Source organism: Fomitopsis serialis (assembly GCF_022376445.1).
Source record: "Fomitopsis serialis strain Sig1Antser10 chromosome Unknown B0H18scaffold_49, whole genome shotgun sequence".
Taxonomy (NCBI): domain Eukaryota; kingdom Fungi; phylum Basidiomycota; class Agaricomycetes; order Polyporales; family Fomitopsidaceae; genus Fomitopsis; species Fomitopsis serialis.
This window is the reverse complement of record NW_025955009.1, coordinates 1-26075: the sequence shown is the minus strand read 5'-3', so window position 1 is coordinate 26075 and position 26075 is coordinate 1. Positions and strand designations below refer to the sequence as shown.

General features: G+C 53.3%; 7 protein-coding genes across 7 annotated transcripts; 2 read left to right on the top strand and 5 right to left on the bottom strand.

Moving 5' to 3' along the window:
* Positions 1–2238: 2238 nt before the first annotated feature.
* On the top strand, positions 2239–3191 carry B0H18DRAFT_1085743 (CHAT domain-containing protein; the record flags this gene model as incomplete). Its single annotated transcript, XM_048031956.1, has 5 exons — positions 2239–2340; positions 2399–2580; positions 2719–3046; positions 3079–3127; positions 3151–3191. The coding sequence occupies 5 exons, from the start codon at positions 2239–2241 to the stop codon at positions 3189–3191; spliced, it is 702 nt and encodes a 233-aa protein (XP_047891719.1).
* Positions 3192–6664: 3473 nt separating this feature from the next.
* On the bottom strand, positions 6665–8012 carry B0H18DRAFT_1015680 (uncharacterized protein). The gene is made up of 3 exons (XM_048029226.1): positions 7992–8012; positions 7260–7941; positions 6665–7202 (listed from the first exon to the last, which is right to left on the bottom strand). Exons 2-3 carry the CDS (start codon positions 7938–7940, stop codon positions 6930–6932), a joined length of 954 nt encoding a protein of 317 aa, XP_047891718.1. The 5' UTR covers position 7941; positions 7992–8012; the 3' UTR covers positions 6665–6929.
* Positions 8013–10744: 2732 nt separating this feature from the next.
* Positions 10745–12788, bottom strand: B0H18DRAFT_1015676 (uncharacterized protein). The gene is made up of 10 exons (XM_048029225.1): positions 12701–12788; positions 12149–12640; positions 11943–12092; positions 11852–11899; positions 11617–11793; positions 11525–11590; positions 11337–11422; positions 11249–11311; positions 11093–11185; positions 10745–11061 (listed from the first exon to the last, which is right to left on the bottom strand). The coding sequence occupies exons 2-10, from the start codon at positions 12492–12494 to the stop codon at positions 10894–10896; spliced, it is 1197 nt and encodes a 398-aa protein (XP_047891717.1). The 5' UTR covers positions 12495–12640; positions 12701–12788; the 3' UTR covers positions 10745–10893.
* A 150-nt stretch (positions 12789–12938) lies between these two features.
* On the bottom strand, positions 12939–13597 carry B0H18DRAFT_1015675 (uncharacterized protein). Its single transcript, XM_048029224.1, has 2 exons — positions 13397–13597; positions 12939–13335 (listed from the first exon to the last, which is right to left on the bottom strand). The coding sequence occupies exons 1-2, from the start codon at positions 13574–13576 to the stop codon at positions 13075–13077; spliced, it is 441 nt and encodes a 146-aa protein (XP_047891716.1). The 5' UTR covers positions 13577–13597; the 3' UTR covers positions 12939–13074.
* A 3759-nt stretch (positions 13598–17356) lies between these two features.
* Positions 17357–20331, top strand: B0H18DRAFT_477666 (MFS general substrate transporter). The gene is made up of 20 exons (XM_048038225.1): positions 17357–17807; positions 17869–17876; positions 17947–17958; positions 18012–18024; positions 18080–18119; positions 18172–18229; positions 18289–18312; positions 18363–18477; positions 18537–18608; positions 18663–18686; positions 18743–18779; positions 18834–18902; positions 18958–19065; positions 19122–19239; positions 19298–19338; positions 19394–19495; positions 19550–19710; positions 19771–19857; positions 19919–19984; positions 20045–20331. Exons 1-20 carry the CDS (start codon positions 17530–17532, stop codon positions 20211–20213), a joined length of 1602 nt encoding a protein of 533 aa, XP_047891715.1. The 5' UTR covers positions 17357–17529; the 3' UTR covers positions 20214–20331.
* A 100-nt stretch (positions 20332–20431) lies between these two features.
* Positions 20432–23135, bottom strand: B0H18DRAFT_1015653 (cytochrome P450). The gene is made up of 13 exons (XM_048029223.1): positions 22728–23135; positions 22569–22670; positions 22485–22512; positions 22378–22423; positions 22272–22323; positions 22132–22217; positions 21796–22082; positions 21665–21720; positions 21559–21609; positions 21062–21501; positions 20974–21002; positions 20897–20913; positions 20432–20838 (listed from the first exon to the last, which is right to left on the bottom strand). Exons 1-13 carry the CDS (start codon positions 22944–22946, stop codon positions 20677–20679), a joined length of 1575 nt encoding a protein of 524 aa, XP_047891714.1. The 5' UTR covers positions 22947–23135; the 3' UTR covers positions 20432–20676.
* Positions 23136–25528: 2393 nt separating this feature from the next.
* Positions 25529–26075, bottom strand: B0H18DRAFT_477636 (uncharacterized protein). Its single transcript, XM_048038224.1, has 3 exons — positions 25773–26075; positions 25689–25715; positions 25529–25626 (listed from the first exon to the last, which is right to left on the bottom strand). The coding sequence occupies exons 1-2, from the start codon at positions 25977–25979 to the stop codon at positions 25698–25700; spliced, it is 225 nt and encodes a 74-aa protein (XP_047891713.1). The 5' UTR covers positions 25980–26075; the 3' UTR covers positions 25529–25626; positions 25689–25697.

The following is a 26075-nucleotide window of genomic DNA, read 5'->3' as shown; positions in this document are numbered from 1 at the left end:
AGCTGTCATGCTCCAAACAGCTGGCTATGCTGTGTGGTACACTGCATCTGCTCTGAGGAGGAGATGTTCATAGAGCATGGAAAGGACTTGCTGTCTCAGGCTCTGAGCCTCTTGAGAAATACTGGTCAGCCTCAGGGACAATGCTTGCGTTATCTGGGCACTATCTTTCACATGCAGTTTCAGTCATCAAGAAGGGCTCCTGACATCAATGCAAGCATTGATTTCATGAAACAGGCACTGGAGCATCTACCAGAAGGCAATGCCATTGGGAGAGAGCAGACATACTTCAAAGTCTTGGCATAGTATATCATGTCAGATTTTTGGCCTTTAAGGAGTTGAATGACATACAAACTGCTATTGTTATGCATCAGCAAGCAGTAGAGCTTACAGCTGCAGAAAGTGAAATGAGATATGAAAGGGCCAGATGTCTAGCTGATGCATATTTGTATTGTATGGGGTCTCACAGAGCCTGTCTGACATGCAAGCATTGATAATAGCTGTTGAGGACATTTTGAAGGTGGATCACCCAACTCTCACACCTGGGAGGAGAGCTGAGACCATGACTTATCTTGCAACAGTTCTGCAACGTAAATTCTATGCCACTGGGGACCTAGCTGATTTAGGAAGCTCCATCACAATTCTCACTGAGGCTGTTAGGCTGTATCCACTGGGTCACCCTAGAAGACAGAATACTGTGCACAGGCTGGCACATGCTCAGCATCACTACTTTGATCACAGTGGCAGCCTGCATGACATTGAACAAAGCATCACAAACTTTCAAGAGAGTTTGAGATTGTGTGAGGCTACTGGTGATGATTCCTCTCATGATCTTAGTTGCCTTGGAGCTGTGTATAAGCATCACTTTGAACTCTTGGGTGAAATTTCTGACCTACATCATGCAATTGAGGCATTGGAGATGGGTGCACAGTTGTGTTCAAAGAGTGGCAGCATGAATCCCACAGTACTCCTGAATCTGGGATCTGGGTATATAACCAGTTTCTTGCATGAGCATAACATCTCAGATATACAAAAGGCCATAGAGGTTCTCAAGGAGGCAATCACCTTATCCCTGCTGAAGCTGCAGACAGGTCTACAGGACTGAGCAACTTGGAACTGCATATCTGCACTATTATCAGGAAACAAAGAATCCAGTACATTGAGTTGTCAATGCAAGCATTCAAGGATCTTTTGAACTGTTACCTAAGAATAATGCAGAAATTGCAGGACAGCTAGCAAATTTGGGGAATGTGACTTTTGCAAAATCTAGGCATCTTCATGAGTTGGCAGACAGTGATTCAGCATTAGTCTGTTGCAACAGGCAATTGACATCATACCTGAAGGTCATAGCATTTACCAGTACATTGGCTAATCTAGGCAATGCTTACCGTACAAGGTCTTTCCAATTGAAATTCAGCAAAGATCCTGCACAGGTTCAATACTTGCAGAAGCCATCAATGCCTTCAAGACAGCTGCCTGTTGTGGCTGTGGTTCATCAAATGTCAGGCTCATAAACTCATTCAGGTGGGCTGACACTGCACAAGCATCAAAGGAAACCCAGCATGAATGCATGAATGCCTATGATACTTTCTTCAAGCTGTTGCCTGAGGTTGTTTGGTTAGGGAAAACAGTTCCTCAGCAGTACAAAGATCTGGTGAAGTGGAATGTCACAGCAACTGAAGCTGCCTCTGCTGCAATCAAGCTTAAGGAGTATTCCAAAGCTATTGAATGGCTTGAACAAGGAAGATCTGTGACATGGAACCAACTGCTCCAATTGCGTTCACCTCTAGATGATCTGAGTAGTACTCACCCTACCCTTTGTGATGAGCTCAAGTCTCTGTCACAAGAGCTAGAGATGCTCAATCATGATAGGGAACACCATGATGATGATGACATGTCTATGGAACAGATTGCTCAGCACCACAGACAGCTAGCCACAAGAAGGGGTGCCTTAGTCAAGAAATCAGAGCTCTCCCAGGGTTTGAACATTTCTTGCAGACAAAGCCCTTCAGTGAGCTTCTTGAGGCTGCCAGAGATTCACCAGTGGTGTTCTTGGTTGCAAGTCCCAGTGGATGCCATGCAAATGCACTAATTTTAATCTCTGACCAAGATCCTGCCATTCATATGCATTTGAAAGGCCTTTCAATTGATGAGATTCACAAGATGCATGAGTCACTACACATCCAGCTTGGTGATTCCAATATGCGCAGTGTACAGACTGCCACTGAGCGTGCTGCTAAGATGGTGTCAACTGGGGGTCAAAATAAACATTCTCTTCATGACATACTTAGAAAGCTGTGGACCAAGCTTGTCAAGCCAATTCTCCAAAGACTTGCATTCTCAGTATGTGTCAATTACACATTTTGTTTCTGAGTCATGGACACTAACCAATCCATTACAGGTTGCAGCTCAGGATCAATTGCCTCATATATGGTGGTGTGTCACAGGCCCACTAAGTTTCCTGCCACTGCATGCTGCAGGAGATTACACTATTGGTGAACCTGGTCATAAGATCTCTGACTATGTGGTGTCTTCATACACTCCTACTCTCACAGCATTGATCAATGCCAGACAGAAGCCTCTGTGTCTGAGCCAGCCATTCTGGGTATCTGTCAGTCTGGAACATTAGGCTATTCCATCTTGCCAGCAGTTGCTGAAGAGTGGGCTTCATTCAGGGTCTTGCCATGAAAGCTCAGGTCATCTGTGAGGGTTCAATGACAGCAATGCTACTGTAGCACATGTCTTGGATAAGATGCAGACTGCCAATTGGGTTCACTTGGCATGCCATGGGGTACAAGACTCTGAGAATCCCATTGAGAGTGCCTTCATCCTACATGACGATATGCTCAAGCTCTCTAAGATCATCCAACAGGACCTAGACAAGGCAGACTTTGCATTCCTGTCTGCCTGTCAAACTGCTACAGGAGATCCTAAGCTGTCAGAGCAGGCAGTACACCTAGCTGCAGGCATGCTATTTGCTGGCTTCAGGAGTGTCATAGCTACCATGTGGTCTATTAGGGATGAAGATGGACCTGAAGTTGCTAGAGATGTCTATGCTCACCTATTGGCTACCAAGGATAGCACTCAGCTGCATATGCACTGCACAGGGCTGTACAGAACCTCAGAAGAAGTACCCTGGAACTGATGATGTAGACTTACTGGCCTGGGTCCCATTCATCCATATTGGCTGTTAAGTAGTTGGTAGAAATTGTTGTCTTGATTGCTGATGTATCCTTGTATCCTTGTACCATAGCTTGACTTACAGAACTGTTGCTGTTTGCATGTGGTCATGAATCTATGTGATTTTGTAGGTGCTGTGATGTATGTACAGTAGGATGACTCAATGTATGGAGAATGATGTGCTTCGACTGCAGTGAACACCGTGGATGTGTCTGTATACACTGATGGCCAGCAACAACAATCCATGAGCGCAACGCCAACGTCAGCGGCGATGCACCTACAGAACATCAGCAACTCGACCATACACGGGCTAACGAAGGCTCACCTACAATCGACCCTCACGTTCACGAGGCGGCCGCATTCGTCGACCCTCCATCGCGGTCACGAATCATGACAGCGATTGGAGTGTGACACGACGCGTACCGTTTATTATCATATGGCCCCTAGTGCATACTTGTCCTGCGCGCATATCAACGGTGCCAGTCAACAGAGAGAGCGCACCCCAGGGGTGGACACCGCAAGCGGTCCTGCACGAACTTCGGCATCCGCTGAAATGTTGACGTGCCCGACCAAGACCAACGTCGCAGACTGTCGGCGACGATGACCCTGCGACGCATCAGTGACTCGACCGTACTGGGCGAACGAAGAACCCCAATCCACATTCATGACGGGGGCCACGTTCGCCGACCCCGCATCGCGGGAGACGATGATGACTAACGTACAATGAATGTAACACGTACCGTTCATCGCACTGTATTCTCCTAAAGACATCAGATTCATCCTACGCACATATGCGCGGAGCGAGCCCGCACTGAAGACGAGGTGATCGCCGCAAGCTTTCCTGCGCGAATGACCGTGTCCGCCGACGCGAACTACTGGACGGGTTTCAAGTCGCGACCAGTCTCGTCCATCATCACTGTGAGCACGTTTGTCAGCAAGACAGGAGACGAGACGGATGGTGTGGATCAAACCAATGACGCCAGAGACGGGGACCGCGAGGGGCGTGTCAAACAGCTTCCTGCATCAGAACACATTCTGTCGCCCTGCGAGATATCGCGTAGGTGATCAAGACCACGGGATGAGCTGCAAATCGCATGCCTGCGCTGTGTATGTGTATGCTCATAAACTAACGACATGATGTGAATCGGATTGATGCGCACCTCTAAGCTTCTATAAGTCGCGCATATAGTCTCATCGCAGTTGCGTGGGATCGCGGCATGACTCTCCGGTCGTCCTGCAACTAGCACGGTTGTACGGTCGACGAAGCCAAGCGGGCAGACCGCCCTGGTACCGTACCGACAAATGAGACGATCCGCAGAAACACAACGCTCGTCGGGCCCGGGCTGTCCTTGACGCAGCTGTTCTCTGTACTGGAAGCTCAAAGTACGCGTCCGATAGTCCTGAGAGATAGACCATCGCACCCACTCTCGCTGAGGGCGCAGCAGCGTTCAGCATTGGCTTCAGTGGCTCTTCTAGCTGCCACGCCGTTCGAGACAACACCAGAGTGTTATAACCGAGAGTGACAGTGCGAGGGGACTCACCTAGTCCTCGCGAGTCACTCACAGTACTCACAGTGGGTCTGGAGCGTAGGAGAAGGCCGAGTGGGATGCCTATGAAGCATTCTCCGCAGGTCAAGATATCATGATTGCTAGTGCAAAGGGACTCACCTAGTCCTCGCAAATCACACCTGGAGCGTACATCGCTTCGCGTGCGGAGTAGCGCAGGGTGGTTGTGAGATGTTCTCTGCGGGTTGAGACATTAGCGCATCAGCGTATGAGCGAACCGATACTACCCAAGATGCCACACGTTGGCAAAAGCCTGAGACGAGGTCTGAGTTCCAGCAGCCGGCCGGGGATCGATTCTCGTGAGGCGACGACGAAGCGACTCGTACAAACTCAAGCGGCACGCGCTGCGACGGTCAGAGAGACGAAGAACGCTCACCGGTACCACGGACACGCTCAGTCTTCGAATAGACTTCGAGGTGCAGCACGCCCTCCATCTCAAGAAACCGAACTCATCATACGAGCGACGACGGAAGGAAGCTGGTCTTGTATCGTTGGTACGCCGCTTGTGACCGTGCGAGGATTCGTGGCAACACCCAAACGACCTCCGAGTCTTGCTCGTGCTCGACGCTGCTCGGTCCGCCACTATTTCTCGCGCCGCCTCGCTTGTCTTGCTTTCTACAACTGCTCTGTTACGATGACACGCCTTGCCCCTCTACAGACGGCGAGATACTCAGCCAGCCTCGAGTTCGCCGCGGAGCTGCACGACCTCCTGCACATCGAGGCAGCGGCACTTCCCGAGGCTTTACCAGTGTACGCCTGTACGACGTCGTGCCGACTACATTTGACGAGGGCCCACGGAGGTGGGTTGTTTCGTTGTTTCGCGTTACAGCAGAGGAATATAGGAGAGAGCTCGAAGGTGTCGGGCGGGCAGGTGATGTAAAATTGTGTCTATTGACGAGAATGCGCTGCGTTATGACGTGCAGGTTCTGCACATTTAGGTGTAATCTGATGCCCTTGCCGCATCGAGTGTGGCTTTCTCCCTGTCCCTCCGTGGGAGGCTCGCCGACGCTGACCATCGCTCTTTTATAGCTACACTGCACAACGAATCATGCGGCTGTTCACACAACATCACGCCGGGATTGGGTGCCTTCTTACCCACCCGTGTTACGCCTAGAGCACGGGGCTTGTGTCGAACTCCCTTATAGAGAACGTCATGATTAAGAAGTATCCCAGAAGTGTATCTACCGGAAGACTCGTGCTCAGGCTGACAGGCACGTACAGGTTCACCGCCGACGAACACCTTCACGTTGTCATGAACAAGCTTGACCCGGAACTCTGGGTGACGCAGCGATCGCCGGCGTCCCATCCTCATGCCTCGTCCACCTCCGTTCGCGCAGTGGCAGCGCACTCCTGACGGGTTCAGCGGCAAGCCCGTTCTCGGTTCACAACGCAGACACGCTCGCGTGCATCAGTGAGTCGCAAACCGTGTGTAGCCCCACACGCGCGGAGAAGACAAACGCGAGAGAGGTAGGGCGGTTCGCGTGGTTGCTGCCAGTGTGTTGCTGACACAGATGTGCCGCTCGCGTCGCAGGACTTTTGCGCTAACCTAATGGCGAGTCGGCGAGTGGTGTACGTTTTCTGCATGCTGGGACATGGTCGCCTGCAGTCGAGTCAGCGGAGCGGCGCAGGTAATTGGGATACGTAGTGCGGTGGGACCTGGTGGACCGTGGCTACGATTGTGAGACGATTGGATGGTGGATAGGTGGCAGGAGACTCGGAGTGTGAGGTGAGTCGTGTTCGGGATTCGCAGTGTACAGGTACTGTACTAGCCTATATGCGATACTTTGTCGCTACAGAGCTTGTGCTTTCCCGATGTTCATCAATAGACGCGTTTCCCTCATTCGTGACAGCGTAAAGCGTTCAGTACTATGCGCGACGGGAGGCTGGGCCGGACGGAAGGCGACACGCTCGTGGCACACATAGCTCCGGTAACTCGTACATTGAGGGTAAGACAGCGAGTACTTCGATTCATCGGGCTCAATCTCTACTTACCCGGCGAGTGCTACGGTTACAAGATGGCATAATACTACAAAGATAGAAGGCATATCAGCATGAACGTAGCAGACGGAAATGAGAATAGCAGATCTCTCGCAATACAACTAGGCCGCTCTCTTCGGTGCCTCATGGCCACAGGCGAATATCAATCCCGGTGAAAGAATGTATCCGTAGAATACACTGCAGTCAGTGTTAGAAGAGGTGGTGCCGCATGAACCAGTCCCAGCTCTCGCAGCCGAAATCCTCAATCTCGTACAATTTGATCTTGCGAGCTGGCCAAGCGGGCAGCAAAACGGGCTCGCCATTTGGGTATATGACCTCGCGAAATTGCCCGACATAGCCCACTTCAAGGCCCACTACCTGCACGCGTCTCGCACCGCGTATCACGTCCTGCACCGTCACGGCCGTGTTCAAGCCCCCATGGATCTGCACGCTCAGAAAGCTGAGGTCCGTGAAGTACGTCCACTGCATTGACAGCTCGATGAGCTAATTCGCAAACGGTGCAAATATGAAGGTGCTTACCAAACCACTGAATATTGTCCGATCATCGGAGCACCCGTTTCTTACACTCGAGAGCGACAGGATGGAAAGCTGCGGGGAAAGGTGTCGACAGACGAACGAGAGGAGCGAATCAGTCAGCCCATCCCACACCGAGATGTGGAAGGCCTCGAGGTCTGTGTGCGTTGCTATCATCTCCATATATGTCACGAGATCGCTCGAGTCAAGAGCGTAGTTCCAGTACACTCGACGAAGCTTGGCATGGCCCCGGAGGATCTTGCAGAACAAGGGAACGGTGGATGGCGGAAACCTGTCGAGGCAATAGGTATGATTGATAGCGAGGGCGCTGAGGTTGGGTAAAAGCGGCATGGCAGATGCGACTTCTGAGAACACGTTGGTCCGAACCCAGCTACGTTGAATGTTCATCAGGGACAACGATCGTAGCTGAGGAAGCTCGCCGAGCGCAGCGCCGAGACCGGCGTAACCGTTGGAAGTGTTCAAGTACTTGATCTCCAATTCGGTCACGTTCGGCAGACGAGATACAGGGATGTCACTGAGTCGACGACCATAAGTTCGGAGCGAATGTAGGCTCGTCATCGTGGTTGTACACCACGACGACTCACGCTTGTGGTGGGCAGTCGAGGTCGCAAAAAGGCCAGAGATGCGGTTGCGCGTAGCATCTGGTAAATGTGGTAACGACAGCATTCTATTCCTCGTGTGAGTGGCTGGAGACGACACAAAGAACGGAATGCTCACGGAAGAGCGCAAACACGCAACGATGGACAGTGCGTGTCAAATGCACACAGTATCGTCTGCCAGACAGATCCATCTATCTTCTCACCACGACCATCATCGTACCAAGCCAACGACTGCAGCTGGCGCAAGCATGGGATCACCGCAACAAGGCGTACTGTGTACACAACGCACTATGAGTGAGATTGCAGCCATAGAAGCACTCAAATATGGGGGCGTACCGATTTGTGAGACTCGGTTCTGGCAGATGAGTGGCGTATGGACCTGCAAGCTTTTCACCATCGCGGCGAAGAATGGATCAGACATTATACGGGCAACGAGGCCAGATGTTCTGGCGAATCGCTCCTCATCTAGCCTGTTGGCTTGTGCGGCGGCCTCATCGAGTGGGACCCCGTTTTGAATTGCTACTCGCTGGTCCGCGCCAATCACGACGGTGAGACTGGCGAAGGTTGCGGGCATGGCAAGGCTGCTGAAGGCACGCGAGACGAGGCGACATGTACACGCGTCCAGTATCGAGAGACAAGACAAAGCTTGTATCCACAGTTCTGGAGGAAGCTCATGAGCTTCAGTTTGCGACATGATTCATAATATGGATGAGCAGACGAGGCGGATGCAGGTTATGGACGTAGGCCTGGGGAGGAGGAGTGTGTGGGGGAGAAACGCGACGCGTGATCATGATATAAGTTCGTTCAATAGGCGCGTGGCATCCCACGCCGTCCCACTACATCGCTTGGGATACTAGTATTCATCATTAGGGACGTTCAGAGTTCGCTGTCCGGGCAGCTATCCCGGCAGCTATCCCGTCCAGCTTTCCGAGGCTCGACGCCGGCAAACGCCGACAGCGAGCCAGCTGTGATCGTGCTCGCGACAGCAGAGGGCTCACTGTCGGCACGAGCGCTCGGCATTCCGTCGGGACGCGAAAACAAGTGGCGAGTACTCGGAAGCTAGCCCTAACCCCTGCAATCTCAGAAAGTCGGTAAATCGGAAAACTACGCCCCTACGGAAATAGCCGCCAGCCGCACTGCTGCCTGTCAAATATGGCAAGTGCAGTCTTGCCCACTGTTTTGTAGTGAAGCTCATCACCTGTGCAGTTGTTTTGGCATAGAGAGATCATGGGACAATGTTCAGAGTGCCGCAAAAATATTAAAGTAACATATGAGGCTGTATCTGTACAGTACGGCACTGTATGTGTGCCGTCACAGGCTGTTACGCGCAGAACACCTATGTCACACACGTGACACGTCCCAATGCGGTAAGCCAGGACAGTCACGGTTCGATGCACTGCCTACTGTAACGGGCAAGGTCGACTCGGGCGGCCGTAGTGGCTGCGGTCGTGCGGAACAGGCGGAACAAGAACAGGAACAAAGGGGCCTCGTATACAGGTGTTGGAAAGGCGAAAGACTACACTACATGCTCACACGATGTATCTATGTGCTGACGTAAGCATGTGGCGGGCGCGCCCGTTACATGCAACCGCCCGCACCCGAATTTTCCGACTGAACAACACTCCCGGTACATACAGATGGGCCACACCACAAATTAAGACATATTGAATGCTCAATATTCAATCATCCCGTCGCATATTACTTTCTTCACTCTGACGAGAATTGTCGGTGCAGTGTTGTGGCTGATCGCGTCGCTTGAATCTCCGACGGGATGCCGAGCGCTCGTGCCGACAGTGAGCCCTCTGCTGTCGCGAGCACGATCACAGCTGGCTCGCTGTCGGCGTTTGCCGGCGTCGAGCCTCGGAAAGCTGGACGGGATAGCTGCCGGGATAGCTGCCCGGACAGCGAACTCTGAACGTCCCTATTCTCTCTCAATAGCACATTCGAGTTCATAAAGCATTTCCGAGTGCGGTATGGGTGTATGCGTAGGCGGTTGCTCCGACTCGGACATAAACTCCCCGTTCCCAATTGCTTCACTCTACACCGCATAACTAGTATGTGGCACCCGTGCCCAACGACTCGAGACTGAAGTCTCTTCCCTCAGGAATTGCGGACCAGCTGCTGCTCAGGTACGACGGTACTGTATCTTTCGATGTGTACACATATATACGAGGAAGTTGCATGCCGGAACGCTCGCCCACTTCAATATATCGTGAACCTCGCATGCCTTCCGGCCAACCGACGAGGAAGACAACCTGATAGCTCGTGAGTACTCTGATTCCCGACATCCGCATCGAGAAGCAGACACTTACTAAGACGAGGACAACCCGCGAGCCCTCCCCAGTGGAAGTGCAAGGGCAGCGCCGGTGTTGCTCACGACGAGCTCGAAACGTGTATACATAAACCCTACATGGGATATTCAGGTCTCCTCATATTGCGGAACGGAGCAGGAAGACGTACGTGGAAAAATACGAAGAGGCCTGTTCGAGTCGCAGATAACCAGTCCGAGCCACCGCTTGTGAGCCTCGTGTACCTGTGGAAAATATGCAGTCAAGCATTCCCAACGTTTAGATTCAGTATAGCCCATGATCGTGTCCTGACATATCCCCAGGCCCGGCGTCGCGTTCTGAATACAAGCTTATATCGCGCAAATCGGAGACTCGGATGTGCAGATGTCTCCACACAAGTCGTATTGCACCTATCCTTACCGCTCGGGTCTCAGATGATTCTGCCCCTCCAGGACGTCATCATCCCTGCCACGTTCTGCAGTTTTCGCGTGAGTGTGCATGTCATCTCCGTGCCAATGAACGACTTACCTTCATCTTCCTTGATCATCGTCACTGTCGCGTCTCCCGGTCCGTGACACATGCATCAGAAGTGAACGAGTTCATTTAGCAGTTACAGTACAATGAACGCGGAATTTTACATGGGACACCGCCAGTGACAAATAGTAATAGATTACCATGCTCTACGCCGAGTGACCGGCAAATGCGGTCACCTCCAATTCGGAAGTCGGAACATCACCGCACAGACTGCCGTATCAACCAGTCCCTGTCCTCACACCCACTGTCCTCCGTGTAGCACAAAGCCACTCTTTGGGTAGACCAAGGGCGCAGGGCGGCGACCCGAGCCTCTCCGCGGTACTCGACGTCGTAAAGCTTTTTGTTGCAGCCGAGCAATTCCAGCCGCTTGGCGCCGTCATCGCAGCGTCCTGAGCACCTCGGTGTACTTGTCCGCGTGAACATTCAGGAAGCTGAGGTCGCGAAATGCTTGTGCTGCAGTGCCGCGTGAGATCACATCATCATTCGCAGACTGCCAGCGACACTCACGAGGTCCCAAAGGCGTGTTGCGCGTCAAAAGCCCCTGACGTCGAACGGAGAGCACCGACAGGTCTGCGGGCAGGCACGCTGGAGCTTTCAAGGACGCCGCGTCGATCGGCTGCTCGTCCACTCCAATGGAAGACGTCGAGGTCCTTGAGTGTGGCGATCACGTCCAGGAACATCGGGAGGTGTTCCGCGTCGACCTCCAAGTCGCAGTAAAACGGCGTAGCTGTGGGAATGCCGCAGAGCGTCGCAGAGCAGCATGAGACGCAAGGGGACTTTGGGATGCATAGCCCCGTCCCAACGTGTCGAAAGCTACTTCAGCCCAAACGTGGTGAGCTGGGATAAATGCGGCACCGCAGATGCCAGCCACGGAACAGCGGGACCTGCGCCGATCCTGTGCGGTCACAGAGAGAGAGCGACTGCAGTGCGGTACCTCGCGCAGGAACACATCCAGGCCGTAGCAGGATTGCGAAACGTGATCTCCAGGATTCAAGACACGGCAGATATGCCAGGGGATGTCGTCGAGAAGGGGATAGGTTAGTCGTACGGTGCGCATATTTGCATGGGCGTGTCGCAGTCCGTCGTAGTGAAGGCGTGCTTTGACCTTAGTATGGCTGAAGTCTCGGATGGAACGGACTCGCATATGCTGTGAGACGCATGAACATGGACGACGGCAGAAATTTCAACACGGGTGCCCTAAGCCCTCCGTCGCGTCAGGATAATCATGAAATGAAATGGATGCTCACGGGCAAGAAACGCACCAAGTAGCGGACAGCCGTCCTCGAGCGCATCGACAATCTTTGGGTGAAGATAGATGTAACGGCCAAAAAATACAAAAGAGCGCAATTGGTGAAGTGCCCCTATTGCGGCAGCAAGACGATCTATTGAGGCATCGTCTGTAGCAGCCATTGGTTAGAGCTCTTGCAGTTCTCCGAATCCATCAGTAGCTCACATCTCTGACTGCGTGCGACACCGTCCTCGTAGACACAGATCCGCAAGCTCCTGATCAGCGAGGCGAATGGCGGATCAGATGCTATGCGGTCAACGAGAGCAAGTTGCGCCGCTTGCTCGATAGCTCGCTCCTCCTTCCGCTTGTCAGACACGGAGATTGACGAACCCCACTTATCCACGCAGTCGTAGGCACCGAAGGTTATAGTCAGAGAGGTGAAGAGTACGGGCGTCGAGAGGCAGCTGAAGACATTCGAGACGAGGCGACAGTTGCGTATGTCAGTCTTCGGGAGGTAGGATATGATTTCCTGCCACACTTCCGGTGACGGCTCGTCCAGACGCCGTGCCATAGATGCAGTGTTGAATGCAGTGTCACAGCCGCGTCGTCAGCGCCTCAACGTCGGATGCGAGTGACAGAAAGAGGAGAGGAGGCGGAAGAAGAAGAAGAAGAAGAGGACACCCCTGTGACCTGTCCGTTCCGCACGCGAAGATTTCTCTGCAAAATCGAAAACAAAAATCATAAGAATGCTGGCAGATCGGAAAAGGAGCGGCACACCTTGTACTTAGTCACCGTAGAATAGTTATGAACTCACAGGAGGACTGCATTTGAACGGGCCATCGAGTGGCTTGGTCGTGAGATGAACGTGGGCAACAACGGGCGCTAAGCATGGTACGTTTCCCCAACGCTGCGGAGCGTGTGAGGTTATAGCGCAGGCCAGTGCGACTCGTACAACGCGCTCATATTGGCGGGCGTAGAAGTCCGAGTCTAGGGTACTTACTGTACATTTTTCAATTCTGCTAATCAGGCGCACGCTAGGGTTATAGAATACTGCAAACTTGATAGGTCTCCGAGTCATGACATTATTGAAGAGTGAAAATGCAAACAACGACATATGCCCTCGCGTTTCGACCGTAAGAATTCTGCGGGTGTCAGAGGACGAGGTGCCTGATAACCCAGTTCCAGCTCTCGCATCCAAAATCCTCAATCTCACACAACTTGACCTTGCGAGCGGACCAAGCGGGCAGCGCGACGGGCCCACCATCGCCATACACGACCTCGCGCAGTTGTTTTTCGTAGCCCACCAGCTGCAGGCGCTTCGCACCGCGGATCACCTCCTGCACCGTCAAGGCCGTGCTCGAGCTCCCGCGAATGCGCAAGTTCAGGAAGCTCAGGTCGGTGAAGTACGCCCACTACGTTGACCGCTCGATGAGCTGTCACGTCACACAATGATGCAGATACGAAGACGCTTACCAAATCACTGAAGGTCGACCGGTCGTCGGAGCACCCGCTTTGCCCGCTCGAGAGCGACAAGACGGAGAGCTGTGGAGGAACATGCCGGCAGATGTACGCGAGGTACGACGCAGCCAGCTGGTTGTCCCACACCGACAAGTGGAAGACCTTCAGGTTGGGTAGTGTTGCAATCGCCTCCATGTATGTCGCGAGGTCGATCGACGACAGGGCGTGGTTCCAGTACATCCGGCGAAGGCCGGCACAGCACCGGAGAGACTCGCAGAGCAACGCGACTGCAGAGGACGGAAGCTTTCGGTCCGGCTCCATGTGCTGGATCGCGAGCGCAGTGAGGTTGGGTAGAAGCGGCACGGCGCTTGCGATCTCTGAGAATACATTGGTGTGATTCGGTGAGACGTGAAATAGGGATAACGATCGCAGTTGCGGAAGCTCGCTGAGCGCTGCGCCAAGACTAACGTAGTTGTCCAGCGTGATCTCCAAATTGGTCACATTCGGTAGGAGAGGCACGGGGAACTCGTCCGGTTCACGGCTGTACCACCGGAGGGAGCGTAGGTTCGTCATTGGGGTGGACCACCATGGCATATGTAGATCCATGAACCACATTATACCGGAGGAGGTCGCGGAAAGGACAGAGGCGCGATTACGCATGGCATCTGATAAATCTCGGAGCGACAACATTCTGCCCCTCGCGTAAGCCGCTAACGAAACAACAGCGAAGAACGGAATACTCACGGAAGGGCACAGATACGCAACAATGGACATATGCGTCCAACGCACGCAGTACGGTGAGTGGCAGTGATCATGCTCACCATACCAAGCCAATGAACGGAGCTGGCGTAAAATGGGATCACCATAATCATGAAATGTTCTATGCATTGCAACGTGAGTGATGCTCAGATATACGAGCAACAAATACTATCGGCGCACCTATGTGTGAGACACTAAGGCGACGGTAGGTAGTATCAGAACGCGCAGACTTCTGACCATCGCGGCGAAGAATGGGTCGGTCTGTATGCGGGCGACGAGAGCAGCTACCTTAGCTGCGCGCTCCTCCTCTAGCCTGAAGGCTTGTTCGGCAGCCGCATCAACTGGAGCTAGACCGAGGAATATAGTGTAAGACACTCGTTGGTCAACGCCGAATACAACGGCGATGTTGGCGAAGGCCATGGGCATCGCAAGGCTGTTGAAACCATGCGAGACGAGGCGGCACGTACACGCGTCGGCTGTCGAGAGGCAAGACAAGGCTTGTAGCCACACTTCCGGAGGAAGTGCGTAAGAGTAAGGCCGTAACATGATTGACGATGTGGACATGGACGAGCAGATGATGGAATTTGAACCTGAGCGGGTGATAAGCGTCGGACGCTTTATCTCCGCCACGAGCGCGTCGCGCGACGGCCATGAGGCTCACTCACTCACGGATTCGTCGAGTCGTTCCGGGAATCTCGAAGTTACTTACATCCATGATCCATCGCCGTATCGGATTGATGTCTCAACAATGTGTTAACGGATCTACTATGACATGTTGCCAGTGTAGGTACGTACTGAGAGAACGGCAACCATGCGCGAGCGATTACGCTTCCAAAGTCCGGTACGCGTAGGGGACCTCCTGGACCTCTTCAGACTCTGTTCAAGAATCGATGTCTTGTACATCCACACGTATACCTAGCGCGGGCCGGAGTACAGTGGCACTGAATCAAGCTTCTTCATCTCCTACTCCCTCACCCCACCTCCACCACTCCAGCTCCTGGACCAATAACACACCTGGTTTGCACACACGTCGACGACGTCGTTTCGTCACACACTACCAACCTACAATAGCGCATCTCTTCTGGGTGTCTATTCCTCGACGTGAACGCGAGAGCTACGGGATTCGTATCAACCCGTCTGCTAGCGGGCCTGACGCCTAGCGATGTGGGACGAGGTGAGTAGGCAGAATGCAGTGACAAACACGTCTACTTGCGCATAGTCTCCGTCTCCAGCTCACGGGTCCGACACAGTTCTAACCAAGGCAGACGGTACGGTGAGGCATCAAAACGAGCGGCAAGTCTTCTCAGACACAGATACAACGAGGTTGCTGTCGCGGACACAATCGCGCAATACTGAGCGATATACTGAGGACGGTTCTCCTTGACGTAGCCTAGCCATCTTCGGTGGGTAAGACGAAGGAGCATACGAACGAACGTATTCCCTGTACGAAGGTGTTGTCAGTGATAAACATAGGTCTCCATGAGGATATGCCAAACATACAGGCGGGCACGACTGGGAGTTCTTCGTCGGCATTCAAGCTACTCGTCCTCGCAACTCGCAAGTCATCTCCGTTGTGGATGAGACGGTGCACATGGTAACACTGCACGTTAAACCCATTTTCAGGAAGCCGCAGCCGCTTCCCATCCCTATATACGACGAGCGATGTTACGTTGAACCGAACATATCACCCACGCACTGCGGACGTCGTGAGGGCAACATCCAAGCTGGCAGCCGTGGTCGTAGGAGAAACAAGACGGCCGCATCGATACATAAAGCAGACGACCACCAGTCGCTGTCGCTGTTCAAATTTACTCCATGACTGGAAGTGTGCTTCCACCGACTGCGCAGCATGTTACGCGTTCCGGTCTCAACGTCATAAGCTCGACTGCTCTTGGCCGTCCGTGGAGACTTGTAAGAACGTTGTCAAATAGCATGTTCCGGTGGACCCGGTGGGGCGAGCCCTGTGGTACATGTTGACCTCGGCTTCTGTCGAACACATATGGCGACGCGACGCATAGCGACCGCATACATACGACGCAGTCCGATCCCTGGGTGACCTACGACCGGCGAACCGAAGATTCGCTCGATGATGGACGACCTGTGCATACCAACCTCGTTGCAAACCCCAGTAACGTGCGAGATGATACAGGCAGCGTACCAGTGGATCTAGTGCGCAAATCCGTGTGTATCGACCGTGTCTGTTCACGGACACACGAACACTGGGATAATGGTTTCCCGCGTGGACGACTGCGGCGTCGATGTATCCTTTTCGTCATTGCGTCCGAGTCGTCCTCGGTGCCCAGATAAGCACTTCTTAGCACACAGTTTTGTTTACCCTGTCTGCTCTGAACGCCTCTCAGCTGACAGCCTTCGATGATACGAGTACAGCACACAACGGAAGAGAGGTGGTTCGTGGTTCGAACGAAGCGAGTGACCTATCCGTAAAGCGCGAATTGTGATTCGCTAACCCAGATTTCACACTCCGAAATGCTACTATCAGACTTTGATTAGACTATTGCTTTTGTAATCCCACAATACATCGCTCAGCCAACTACTGCCCCCAGTCCATCTTACCAGCCTGCAGATGATGTCGAGGATAATATTGTCTGTGGCGAGCCGCCAAGACTGTAGCCCACTCTGATTCGGACTGGTGGCACCTATTTCAGGGTTCAAAACAAGCTGGTGCAGACCTCGACGAGTGAGTACGCCTCCTACTCAGGACAATAATGAGATGGTGTATGCCGACGTAGAACGGTCGTAGAACGTGTCTATCAAAAGGTATATTGAGGATATCAAATGACAGCTCATTCTGATCCCGGAGTTCCGAGACCAGCAAGCGCGTGCCACCGGGTGACCGGATAGTACTTAGTGTCTCAAAACCGACATCTGTGAGCTCAATTTTGGTCGGGTGTCATGATCTGTGAACGTTAACCATGCTCTCTGTACATATAAGGGACGTCGCCAGAGTGCGAGTAAAACTTGCGATCGTGCCGTTGTGTCGCAGCAATGCGATTGTCGGCCGTTAACGCGTTGCGACATCATATCACTTGCGGAGCGCCCCCTCGAACTCGCAGTCGGTCAGTTGACATCACCATCACTGGCATGAGGCCCTGCGTTGCCCTGTCCCATGACTACAATGTCCCTCAATCAGAAATCCGCCCTCGTATATGGGGCGCTATGGGGATGCCCGTATACCGTATCGTTCAAACGTTCCGGATCCTTCGTTCCGTCGGGACCTGTGATAATTGTTTGTGCGGTGATACACAAGGTACGCGACATGGCTGTGGCCCACGTATTTATACGAGCTCGCCTTTGAGGACGGAGACTCGTTTGCCCTCAGGTCCCACCTCCTTTGCATCACCCCTTCGTAGCCCAAAGGAAGGCTGGAGATGGTCGCCACGTCCTCACAGCTACCGGCCGCCGCCATGTCCCCCGAATCCGACAAGGACATCGAGGAGGCGCGCATCGAGGATCCCAACACCGAGGGCACGCGTTTCCAAGCTGCCTTGGGCGAACGCGCACGGCGGAGGCAGTTCTTCTCTCGTCTGGACACTGAAGTCGCGGACGCCGTGAACAAGGATGCGGAGACGGTAGAGTTCACGGCGGACGAGGAGAAGACAGTGCGGAGGAAGATCGACCGACGGGTCCTGTCGCTGGTTATCGGGAGGTCAGTCCCATTCGCAATCCTGAGTCGATATGCACCAAATGTTGACGCGCATGGACCGAAGTTATCTCTGTACGTGACCGAGAAGCCTCAGGGACATGCTCCCTATACTGATTTCTATTTCTGTGTGTTCTCGAAATAGTCAACCAATTCGGTAAGGCGCAGCTCATATGCCGGTTTAACTCGTATTCACTATTGTCTTACCAGATCGTACTAATATGTACGCACCCTCGATCCGAGTCCGGAGCGACTTCTGTGACTGATGATTTATCCAGCGGAAACGTCCACACTGTGGCAGCATTCAATGAGAACTATGTGTGTGTCGCCTTGTTGCTATCGTACTCTTCACTGAGTATGACTTTCGTAGGGCGTCACGAACAACAACAAATGGACACTCGCGTTGAGCGTCTTCTACATCGGATACTGTGCGTTTCTGGCCCACTACCACTGTATCAGGACGACCTAGCTCATGCCGAGCTTCTAGGCCTGCTTGAGATGCCTGCCAACGGTACGTACGGACAAGAAGTGATGCGACCTCCGGCTAACGGTTCAGTCCAGTGCTACAACGCCGAATCGGCGCCAACAGGTTCTTTTTCATGTCACTTACCTGGTGGGGCCTGTCTTCGCTATCGTTCGTGTATGCGAAGAGCTACACCGGGTTGTTAATTCTGCGGTACGTCTTCTTAGTACTGCATGATCGGACGCGCGGAATCTTATCGAGATCGTACGTAGGGTTCTCCTTGGCATCGGCGAGGCGGGATACTACGCGGGGATGGTGTACTACCTTTCGTTCTGGTATAAACGGTGTGCCTTTCTTCGATGCTTCCTCACGTGCTTGACTGATGATTCCCTGCGAAGACACGAACTCGCTATGCGGATCAGGTACGATTCACATGTCGAAGAGGGCCAACAGCATGACTCAAGCAACCTTGATGCAGTATCTGTATGACCGGCACATACCCAGGCGCCATTAGCGTATGTACACGCTTTAGTAGGGTTGAAGCCGCATAGCTGACGCTGCTCTCGCAGGGCTTGATCGCCTTCGGCCTGCTCCGAGTGCACACGTCGGTTCTGAAAGGATGGCAGTTTCTCTTCCTCGTGAGTACCATCCGTAGCTCGGTCTGACGGATCACGATCTGACACCGCTGTGAAGCTCGAGGCCATCCCGACGATCATCATGGCATCCCTGCTGCTGGTGTTCCTCCCTTCGTTCCCTTTCACCGCCTCGTTCTTGACGCCTCGTCAGAAAGCGATCGCTCAGGCAAGTCTATGACACTCTTGTAGCCACGCGTCGCTTCAATCAGCTTGGCTCCGTAGGCACGCCTGAACCGAGACCAGAAACCGACGTCGCACGGTGGTATGGGCGCCTTCCGCGCACTCACCCTCGTCGTGTCCGATCTCAATGCATGGCTTCTCATGGTCATCTACTGCGGGTGTACGTCTTTCCCGAATATCTCCGTATATACGCCTAATCTGAACGAAACATTTTTCAGTCAACGTTGGCACTGCGACGATCACGTACTTCCTGCCTACGGCATGTGTTCTTCTAGCAAAGATGATCAGTTGATTAACTAACGCTGGTCAAACAGCTCATCGTCGAGCTCGGATTCAGCGGTATCGATGCCCAGGGCATGACAGTCGCACCGTACTTCGCAGGGTGGTTCCTCGTGGTCTTCCAAGCGTGGCACTCGGTTTGTAATCTCACTATTTCACCGTTCGCTTTTGATTAACCTCGTCATCTGTAGGATCGTACGCGCGATCGTGGCTGGCACGTCATGCTGTCCACGGCGATCGCATTCATCGGCTACCTCATTCTTGCCACGAGTGTGCAGAAGAGCGTCGGCGCGGGCTACTTCGCATTGTTCCTTGTTGTTGGCGGGAACTTCAGTCTGTTCCCGCTGGTGATGTGCGTTTCGATTTTGGATCGCATGAAGACGGCACGCTGACATCAACTCTCCCTGCGCAGGAGCTGGGCAGCGAACTGTTTCTCGCCGACTCCCAAGCGTGGTGTGGGCACCGCGTTCATCGTGTCCATCGCGAACTGTATCTCCATGTCAGCTCGCTTTGTCGCCGCTTCGCTGCTCGTATGCATTCTGAAGCGCTCTGGCATTTAGTGCGGCGCCGCAGATCTACTTCGACAACAACGACGACTACCGAAAAGGCCATGCAATCTCCGCAGGGTAAGCCCGATCTATGCCGTTGTTCTTCTCGATGCTAAAACTGCTGCCGGGACGGAACAGGTGTCTATTTGCATCCATGCTCGCAGCGTTCATCCTCCGCACGCGGCTGGCACGCAAGAACAAGAAGAACGGAGTGCGCCTCCAGGCCATGACCCAGGACGAGAAGACGGAGTTGTCGGAGGAGCCGGAGATCGCGGACACGGATCCGCGGTATGTATTCATGGTGTAAGACGGAGAGCCGGCAGGACGCTAGGGCACAAGATTACGAAGACATCCTTTCACGATCATGTTGTTGTACATTAGAGTCCTTTGCACGATATGCATGAGCTGTACTTCCTAGATGCATGACTCGGGTGCATGAGTTTGGACATGTGAGAACAGTTGAAGGCAAGCCGTCGATATGATGACAACTGCGATATTCTGACAGTCGCTCACTGCAATAGAAGCGGTACGCATTCGGTTACGATGCACTCTAACTGTGCAGACACTGTCTATAGTGAGACCTGGTAATGCATTACTGGTGTAATCATTGGTATACGGATTCGTGTATAGGAGCGCTAGCTGTGTTGATACAAAACGACGCTGCATGTGTCGCCGAGCAGCAAGAGCCTTCGATGACACCCAAAAGTAATGAATCAGTTGTAGTGTGCATGTCCAGGTCACCGCTGCGATGTCGATTGGAAACATACCCGTCATATGTCCGACACTGTTTTGATTCGTAGCTCGAGGCTAGGAGACAGCCCGTCCTTTCCACGTATCTTCGGCTTGACAGTGTTGCTTCCGACCCGATAGAAGTCGTAGTCCACCCCCGCGTGTTCGAAGTGGAAGTACCGCACCAGAGTTGCGATCAGTATCTGTACAAGAAATCGGCGTGACATCCCGGAAACAAAGGAGAGAACAGTGCTGACTGACCTTGAACTCGGCTAGTGCTGGTATTTGCCATAAAGTGTTAACTTGAATAGGAGAACGCGCGAAGTTTGTTCACCTACCGAAGTGGCGTCCGACACAGATCTTCGGTCTGGGAGTAAAGCTTGCATCAAAATCGCACTTCCAGGCGGATATATGTTGACAACGTACCCGTCCCCAAACGATAGCACATGTCCAGGAGCGCGGACTGTCTTGACGCTCTCCGGCAGTCCCTTTCCATTGTCCAGCCATCGTTCCGGTCTGAACACTTCTGCATCGGGTCCCCATATATCAGGATCGTTGTTGATGCCGCCACGTATGGGGATGTGGACGAGTTGCCCTGGCTCAACAACGACATGCGTAGCCCCCGTCGAGTGGACGGGAAACTGCAAAGGGATACTGTCCTCGACTGTCGCCTCCCGTGTAAGGTTCATTACGATCGGATACGTAAGCATAGTCTCGCGTGCGACAGCGTCCAGGTACGGCAACTGCGTAGCACTCGCAAGATCGTCATAGGTCGGGTCTCTGCCCGTGATATCTGCAAACGAGACGAGTTCTGCACGAAGTTTGGACTGTATAGCAAGCTGGAGCGCGAGCTCGTGCAAGCATTCCTGCGATTCAAGACTGTCAGTCAACATAAAAGTAACATTGATGAAGCGTCATCATACCCCTATTGCACTAGCAGTCGTTTCATATCCTGCGAAAATGACGGCTAGTATCTAACAAGCTGGCGTCAGCACGTAAGGATGTTGATGAGTTTACTCCATCCCGTACATTCGCGATGGCCAGATCTCGGTCCATTGGCTGCCCAGATAGTACCTTGCTGTTGTCTATGCGACATTGAAGGATCCTGTGAGTGCCTTCCTCTGCATAGACCACTGGCATATGAACAGAGCAACACGTACCCATAGCTTCCAGCAACTTGGAATGCATTCCATCATTTCTCATGCACTCGATTTCGCTGTCCTTCCACACCCTATCAGCAACCTTGCCCAATTCCGACTTCATGATGCGCGGCCAGCGCTTGATAGGGATGGGTAATTTCCAGAGTACTGGGAACGCCTCGACGAACGATTCCGCAACAAGCGCAGCGTTCGTTAGAGGGAGATTGGCAATCTTGGCGAGCAGGGAGGAAAGAGATGCATTGTCGGAGATCGCATAAGAGAACGTCGTTATGCTGATCGCGTCGATTCTACGGCACCAAGTCAGCGTCGAATCAACAATGTGACGGTAGCACGAACGCAAGGCTCTGCAATTCATGGCTGACGTCAAGAGTCAGACTGGATGAGCCTGCATGGTCAAGCCTATCCTCCCAGTCTGCCCGTAGCTGGATCACATCATGCTGAGAGCGGTGAGGTACTCCATACTGATTAACACAGACCTTGTTTGCGAGGTCGATGATAACCTGCGAGACTTCGCGAACGTTGGCGGACCTTTGCGCTCAAGTTCAGACACATATTCAGCACATAATAGGGCGCAATTCGTACGTGAAGGCAGAGTTGAGTACTGCTCTTTGTTGTTTGTGGAAATCACCTGGTGGAGAACAAAGTGAGTATCACAAACAAAGCTGGCGTATCCTGATCAATGGACGAACCTTCAGCAGTGAAAATTGATTCGCCGAACTGATCGTCATTACACTTGAGGACATTGTATAGATAACCAAGACCCTGATACGTACGAACTCCGCCACCATAGCACGGTTCGATTCATTACGAATGTAACTGTAAGACCCGAGTACATGAGATGCGCCCTTTGGGTCACCCATGAATAGCTCAGTGGTCTGTAATGTGGTTCAGGAGTCATGTAAAACGAGCGACGCGGTATAATGTCGACTCACCCCGAAAGGGCCTCTGACTTTGTACGTTTGCCCATACTTGCTTCTCCAGCGGCTGAAGAGATTGCCGGCAGGTGCGCTGTGCAAATCGTACCTATAGCCCAGGATCCAGCTCCACGGTGTTGGGCCCGCAAGCTCATGGAGCCTTGAGTACGCCTGCCGGAGGTGCCTCGCGAGCACTGTTAGAAAGCAGAGAGCGACCAAGGCAACGGCAGCGCTCATGACTAGAAGGTAAGGTTTTGTGTGAAGCCCACGGTGCGGTTCGCCAATGCTCCCGTATTATAAGGTACACGCACGCCGTTTCTCGTCTGCGCTAATGGAGTTTCGTCGAGACTCCAAACACGCCCAACCCGGCTAGGTGGGACAAGATTTGACGCATACGCGTGAATGTGGTCGAGACTAGGAAAGCGGCGTTCCGGCACACCAAAAGGGGACCGACATGATGCGTATGTATTATCCGCTCGGCGGTCCAATCATACGTCTGACTTTATTGAGTGGGCTAGAGCCATAGCTTGTGACCAAGTGAGACGTACCCAAGACAAACAACTTCTATCACCTGCAGTAGTGTGCCGCTTGATTGGAATACGACTGCTCTCAGTAGTTCAGCTAAGCGAAGCTCGTTCAACCTGAGATTCCACGACTGTTTCGTCAATGAATGTTTGGGTTTAATCTTGGCTTGACACCGGATTCGTTTTTTGCGATATCTCGATAGACAAGGATAGACACCGGGCCTCCTACGCCAATATCGTATGTAATCGCGGCGGCCATCTGGCCGGGTTTTATAAATGGTGCGTGTTCCAGACGGAGCTACACCAGGCCCGAGACATTGTAGGGTGGATGGGAGATGATCGATGATGGCCAGGCCTGAGTGACGTTGCGGTGATGCTGAGACAGGCGTGACGAATCCGGTAGTTCATGCATGGACCATCGAACTCTTGTCTGCGGCTAGGCTAGGCTTGTGATTGAAGGAGGCAGCCATTTGTCCTCGAGTCTTCGTCATTATTGTCTAAGGTGGACGGATAGACATAGAGTGAAATGCGGCCCTAGAGAAGGGACTACTAAGAGCATTAGGATGCGGAATGGCACAGAGACTGATTTCGTCATGGACACAACAGTGCCCTGTTCTGAAGTCTGCCACGAGACACAGTACACGCGGTCAACTTCGTGGTCAGAGAGGCTGAGAAAGACGACTATGAACGCACATCGGTCGGACCTCCACCTGGCCTCTATCTCCGTTGTACTCGCGGCTCAAGTGCAATATTATGCACATTAAATGTCATTGGAATGCCATTTATTGGTCCGGGCAGCGTGAAACGACCGTCGTATGTATTTAGCAGCCCCGTTCGGATGCTCCTGCTTGTTTGCAAGCGATCTTCGCGCGGTGAGGGCCAATATTTCATAAACCAAACCGACTTGACCACCTTACATATGTATGCAAAGGGCTCCTACTTCCCTCATAGCTAGATTTTCTTTTGGAGGCTGTGTTACCTTGGCGCGAAGTCAGTCGGATATCGAAGGAGGAAGAGCAGAAGGAGGAGGAGCGACTATGCACGCCAGTTTGCTCCTCCAGCTTCAGGATGTATCCCATCAGCACTCACAACGACGGCTTCTTCTCGCCATCTCGCCGCAAGAGCTGGTTCTGCACGATCAAAAGGAGCGCATACAGCGTCTCGACCCGCTGCTCCGCGTTAGCTCGCACCGAACAATCAAACGGCGCATCACACTCACAGGCATAGCCACGCCCTTCGCCCGGCCCATACGTACGAGCTCACCGAGGATGACCTCCACCTCTGTCGGGCGCCCGCTCTCCACGTCCACGAGCGTGCTCGCGCGGTGACTCGCGTCGGGGCTCGCATGTATGCGCGCCGTGTTGCGCAGCGTATTCTCCACCACCTCCGGGTCGAGCCCCGCGCCGTCCTCGCTGTCCGGGTAGAGCACCGTCCCGAGCGTGTAGACCTCCTGCATCGCCGCGCGGATAGCCGGGATGCTGTATTCAGCGATCGCAGGCGACGCGCTCGAGATCTCGCCGGGTCGGAGAGTCGGTGTGGCAGAGGCGGACGGCGCTGCGCCGGGCTTGAGGTGGGGCGGGCGGAAGATGGCGGTGAGCGGGAAACGGGTGAGGGCGGCGGTGATGCCGAGGCAGGCGTTCCAGAAGTTCTTGCTGTACTTGATGCGTTGGATCTCGGCGACGATCGAGGTCTGGCTGCCGCCTGCGGCGAGGATGCGCTCGAAGTCGGACAGGAGAGCGCTCTCTTCTGGCGTGTTCTTTGTCGTTGTCGACGATGGGCGGTAGACACCTAGCGAGACGCGGTCCTGGATGGTTTTAAGTTTCAACTCGTTTGTGTAGCACACGATAGTGCTCACGAAGTCGTTGTGTTCCACGACATTACTGCCCTTCATACCCGTACCAATCCAGACTGCCGTGCTGATGATCCTCGGCTCCTCATTCGGCTTGAGCTTCTTGAGTGCCTCGTATAGGTCGACTTCGACGTTGAGTCCATTCTGCATCAACACGTATGTCGGTTGAGGATACTGATCCGAATATGGCGACGAAAGAAGGGGCGCGAGGAGGGCTGGAGTGCGGGTCAGCTCCGGGATTGCCTTGGTCGTGACTATCACGTAGTTATATGGGCGATCCGCTGCCTCTGCGACAGAGCGGCACACTGGCGGACGAGAGTTCAGAGCTATTTCTCAGGAGGGGAACGAGTGTACCCACGTCGGTCAGGCCTCCACCCTCGGTGCTCGCCGTACTTGCGGCTGAGGAAGTGTAGCCCATCATCTTCCGCCGAGGTCAGTATACGGCCGCTAGGCTAGGCGTATACACCACCTTTCACCGACTGGTAGTTGCTCCGTGCAACGACCGTTACATGCGCTTGACCACTTCGCTTCAGGATCAAGGAGTCTTCGTACCGCGATCTTCCCTCTCAGAGACAAACTCGAAGCGTGGATAATTCTGCGACTCACAGATGGCTCCTACTGCGCCGAGACCCACTAGAAGTACCTCTCTCAGTTGCGACGACATGGTGGTAGCGGGTGTACCTTGCTTACGACTACCAGTGCTACGCCGACGGTCGCCCGTTCATCCGGCGATTGCGTAACTTGAGCTTCGGACTCTACGCGCTGGTAGCTTACGCTAGACTCCCTCCTTTGCATCGCATGCGAATTCTGTTGATGACCTTTGAGCGACATAGAGCATAAGGTGGATTGGCCAGCCTGAGCGGTCGTGAAGGGGCGTAGGAATGAAGCGGCGCGCATCCGAGTCCCAGGCGAGGAGGAGGCGTGTATAGCGCGCGCTTGAACATCTGAACCTGGATTGAACTTGCCTCCACTGGCAGCAGCACCGGGCGATCA

Excerpts from the sequence above, each read along its gene's own strand:
- B0H18DRAFT_477636 (XM_048038224.1), bottom strand. The coding sequence starts at position 25,979 with ATGCGCGCCGCTTCATTCCTACGCCCCTTCACGACCGCTCAGGCTGGC.
- B0H18DRAFT_1015680 (XM_048029226.1), bottom strand. The coding sequence starts at position 7,940 with ATGCTGTCGTTACCACATTTACCAGATGCTACGCGCAACCGCATCTCT. Across the intron at positions 7,203-7,259 it reads GGACAATATTCAGTGGTTTG|TGGACGTACTTCACGGACCT; the intron begins GTAAGCACCTTC and ends CTGTCAATGCAG.
- B0H18DRAFT_1015676 (XM_048029225.1), bottom strand. The coding sequence starts at position 12,494 with ATGGCACGGCGTCTGGACGAGCCGTCACCGGAAGTGTGGCAGGAAATC. Across the intron at positions 11,900-11,942 it reads ACTTGGTGCGTTTCTTGCCC|GGCTTAGGGCACCCGTGTTG; the intron begins GTGAGCATCCAT and ends GACGCGACGGAG. Across the intron at positions 11,312-11,336 it reads CCACACTCAAGGACCTCGAC|CCGATCGACGCGGCGTCCTT; the intron begins GTCTTCCATTGG and ends GTGGACGAGCAG.
- B0H18DRAFT_1015675 (XM_048029224.1), bottom strand. The coding sequence starts at position 13,576 with ATGGAGGCGATTGCAACACTACCCAACCTGAAGGTCTTCCACTTGTCG. Across the intron at positions 13,336-13,396 it reads GGTCGACCTTCAGTGATTTG|TGGGCGTACTTCACCGACCT; the intron begins GTAAGCGTCTTC and ends CGGTCAACGTAG.
- B0H18DRAFT_1015653 (XM_048029223.1), bottom strand. The coding sequence starts at position 22,946 with ATGAGCGCTGCCGTTGCCTTGGTCGCTCTCTGCTTTCTAACAGTGCTC. Across the intron at positions 22,424-22,484 it reads ATCAATTTTCACTGCTGAAG|GTGATTTCCACAAACAACAA; the intron begins GTTCGTCCATTG and ends GTTCTCCACCAG. Across the intron at positions 22,083-22,131 it reads CATGAATTGCAGAGCCTTGC|AATCGACGCGATCAGCATAA; the intron begins GTTCGTGCTACC and ends TTGGTGCCGTAG.
- B0H18DRAFT_477666 (XM_048038225.1), top strand. The coding sequence starts at position 17,530 with ATGGTCGCCACGTCCTCACAGCTACCGGCCGCCGCCATGTCCCCCGAA. Across the intron at positions 18,687-18,742 it reads GAACTCGCTATGCGGATCAG|TATCTGTATGACCGGCACAT; the intron begins GTACGATTCACA and ends ACCTTGATGCAG. Across the intron at positions 19,985-20,044 it reads GGCCATGCAATCTCCGCAGG|GTGTCTATTTGCATCCATGC; the intron begins GTAAGCCCGATC and ends GGGACGGAACAG.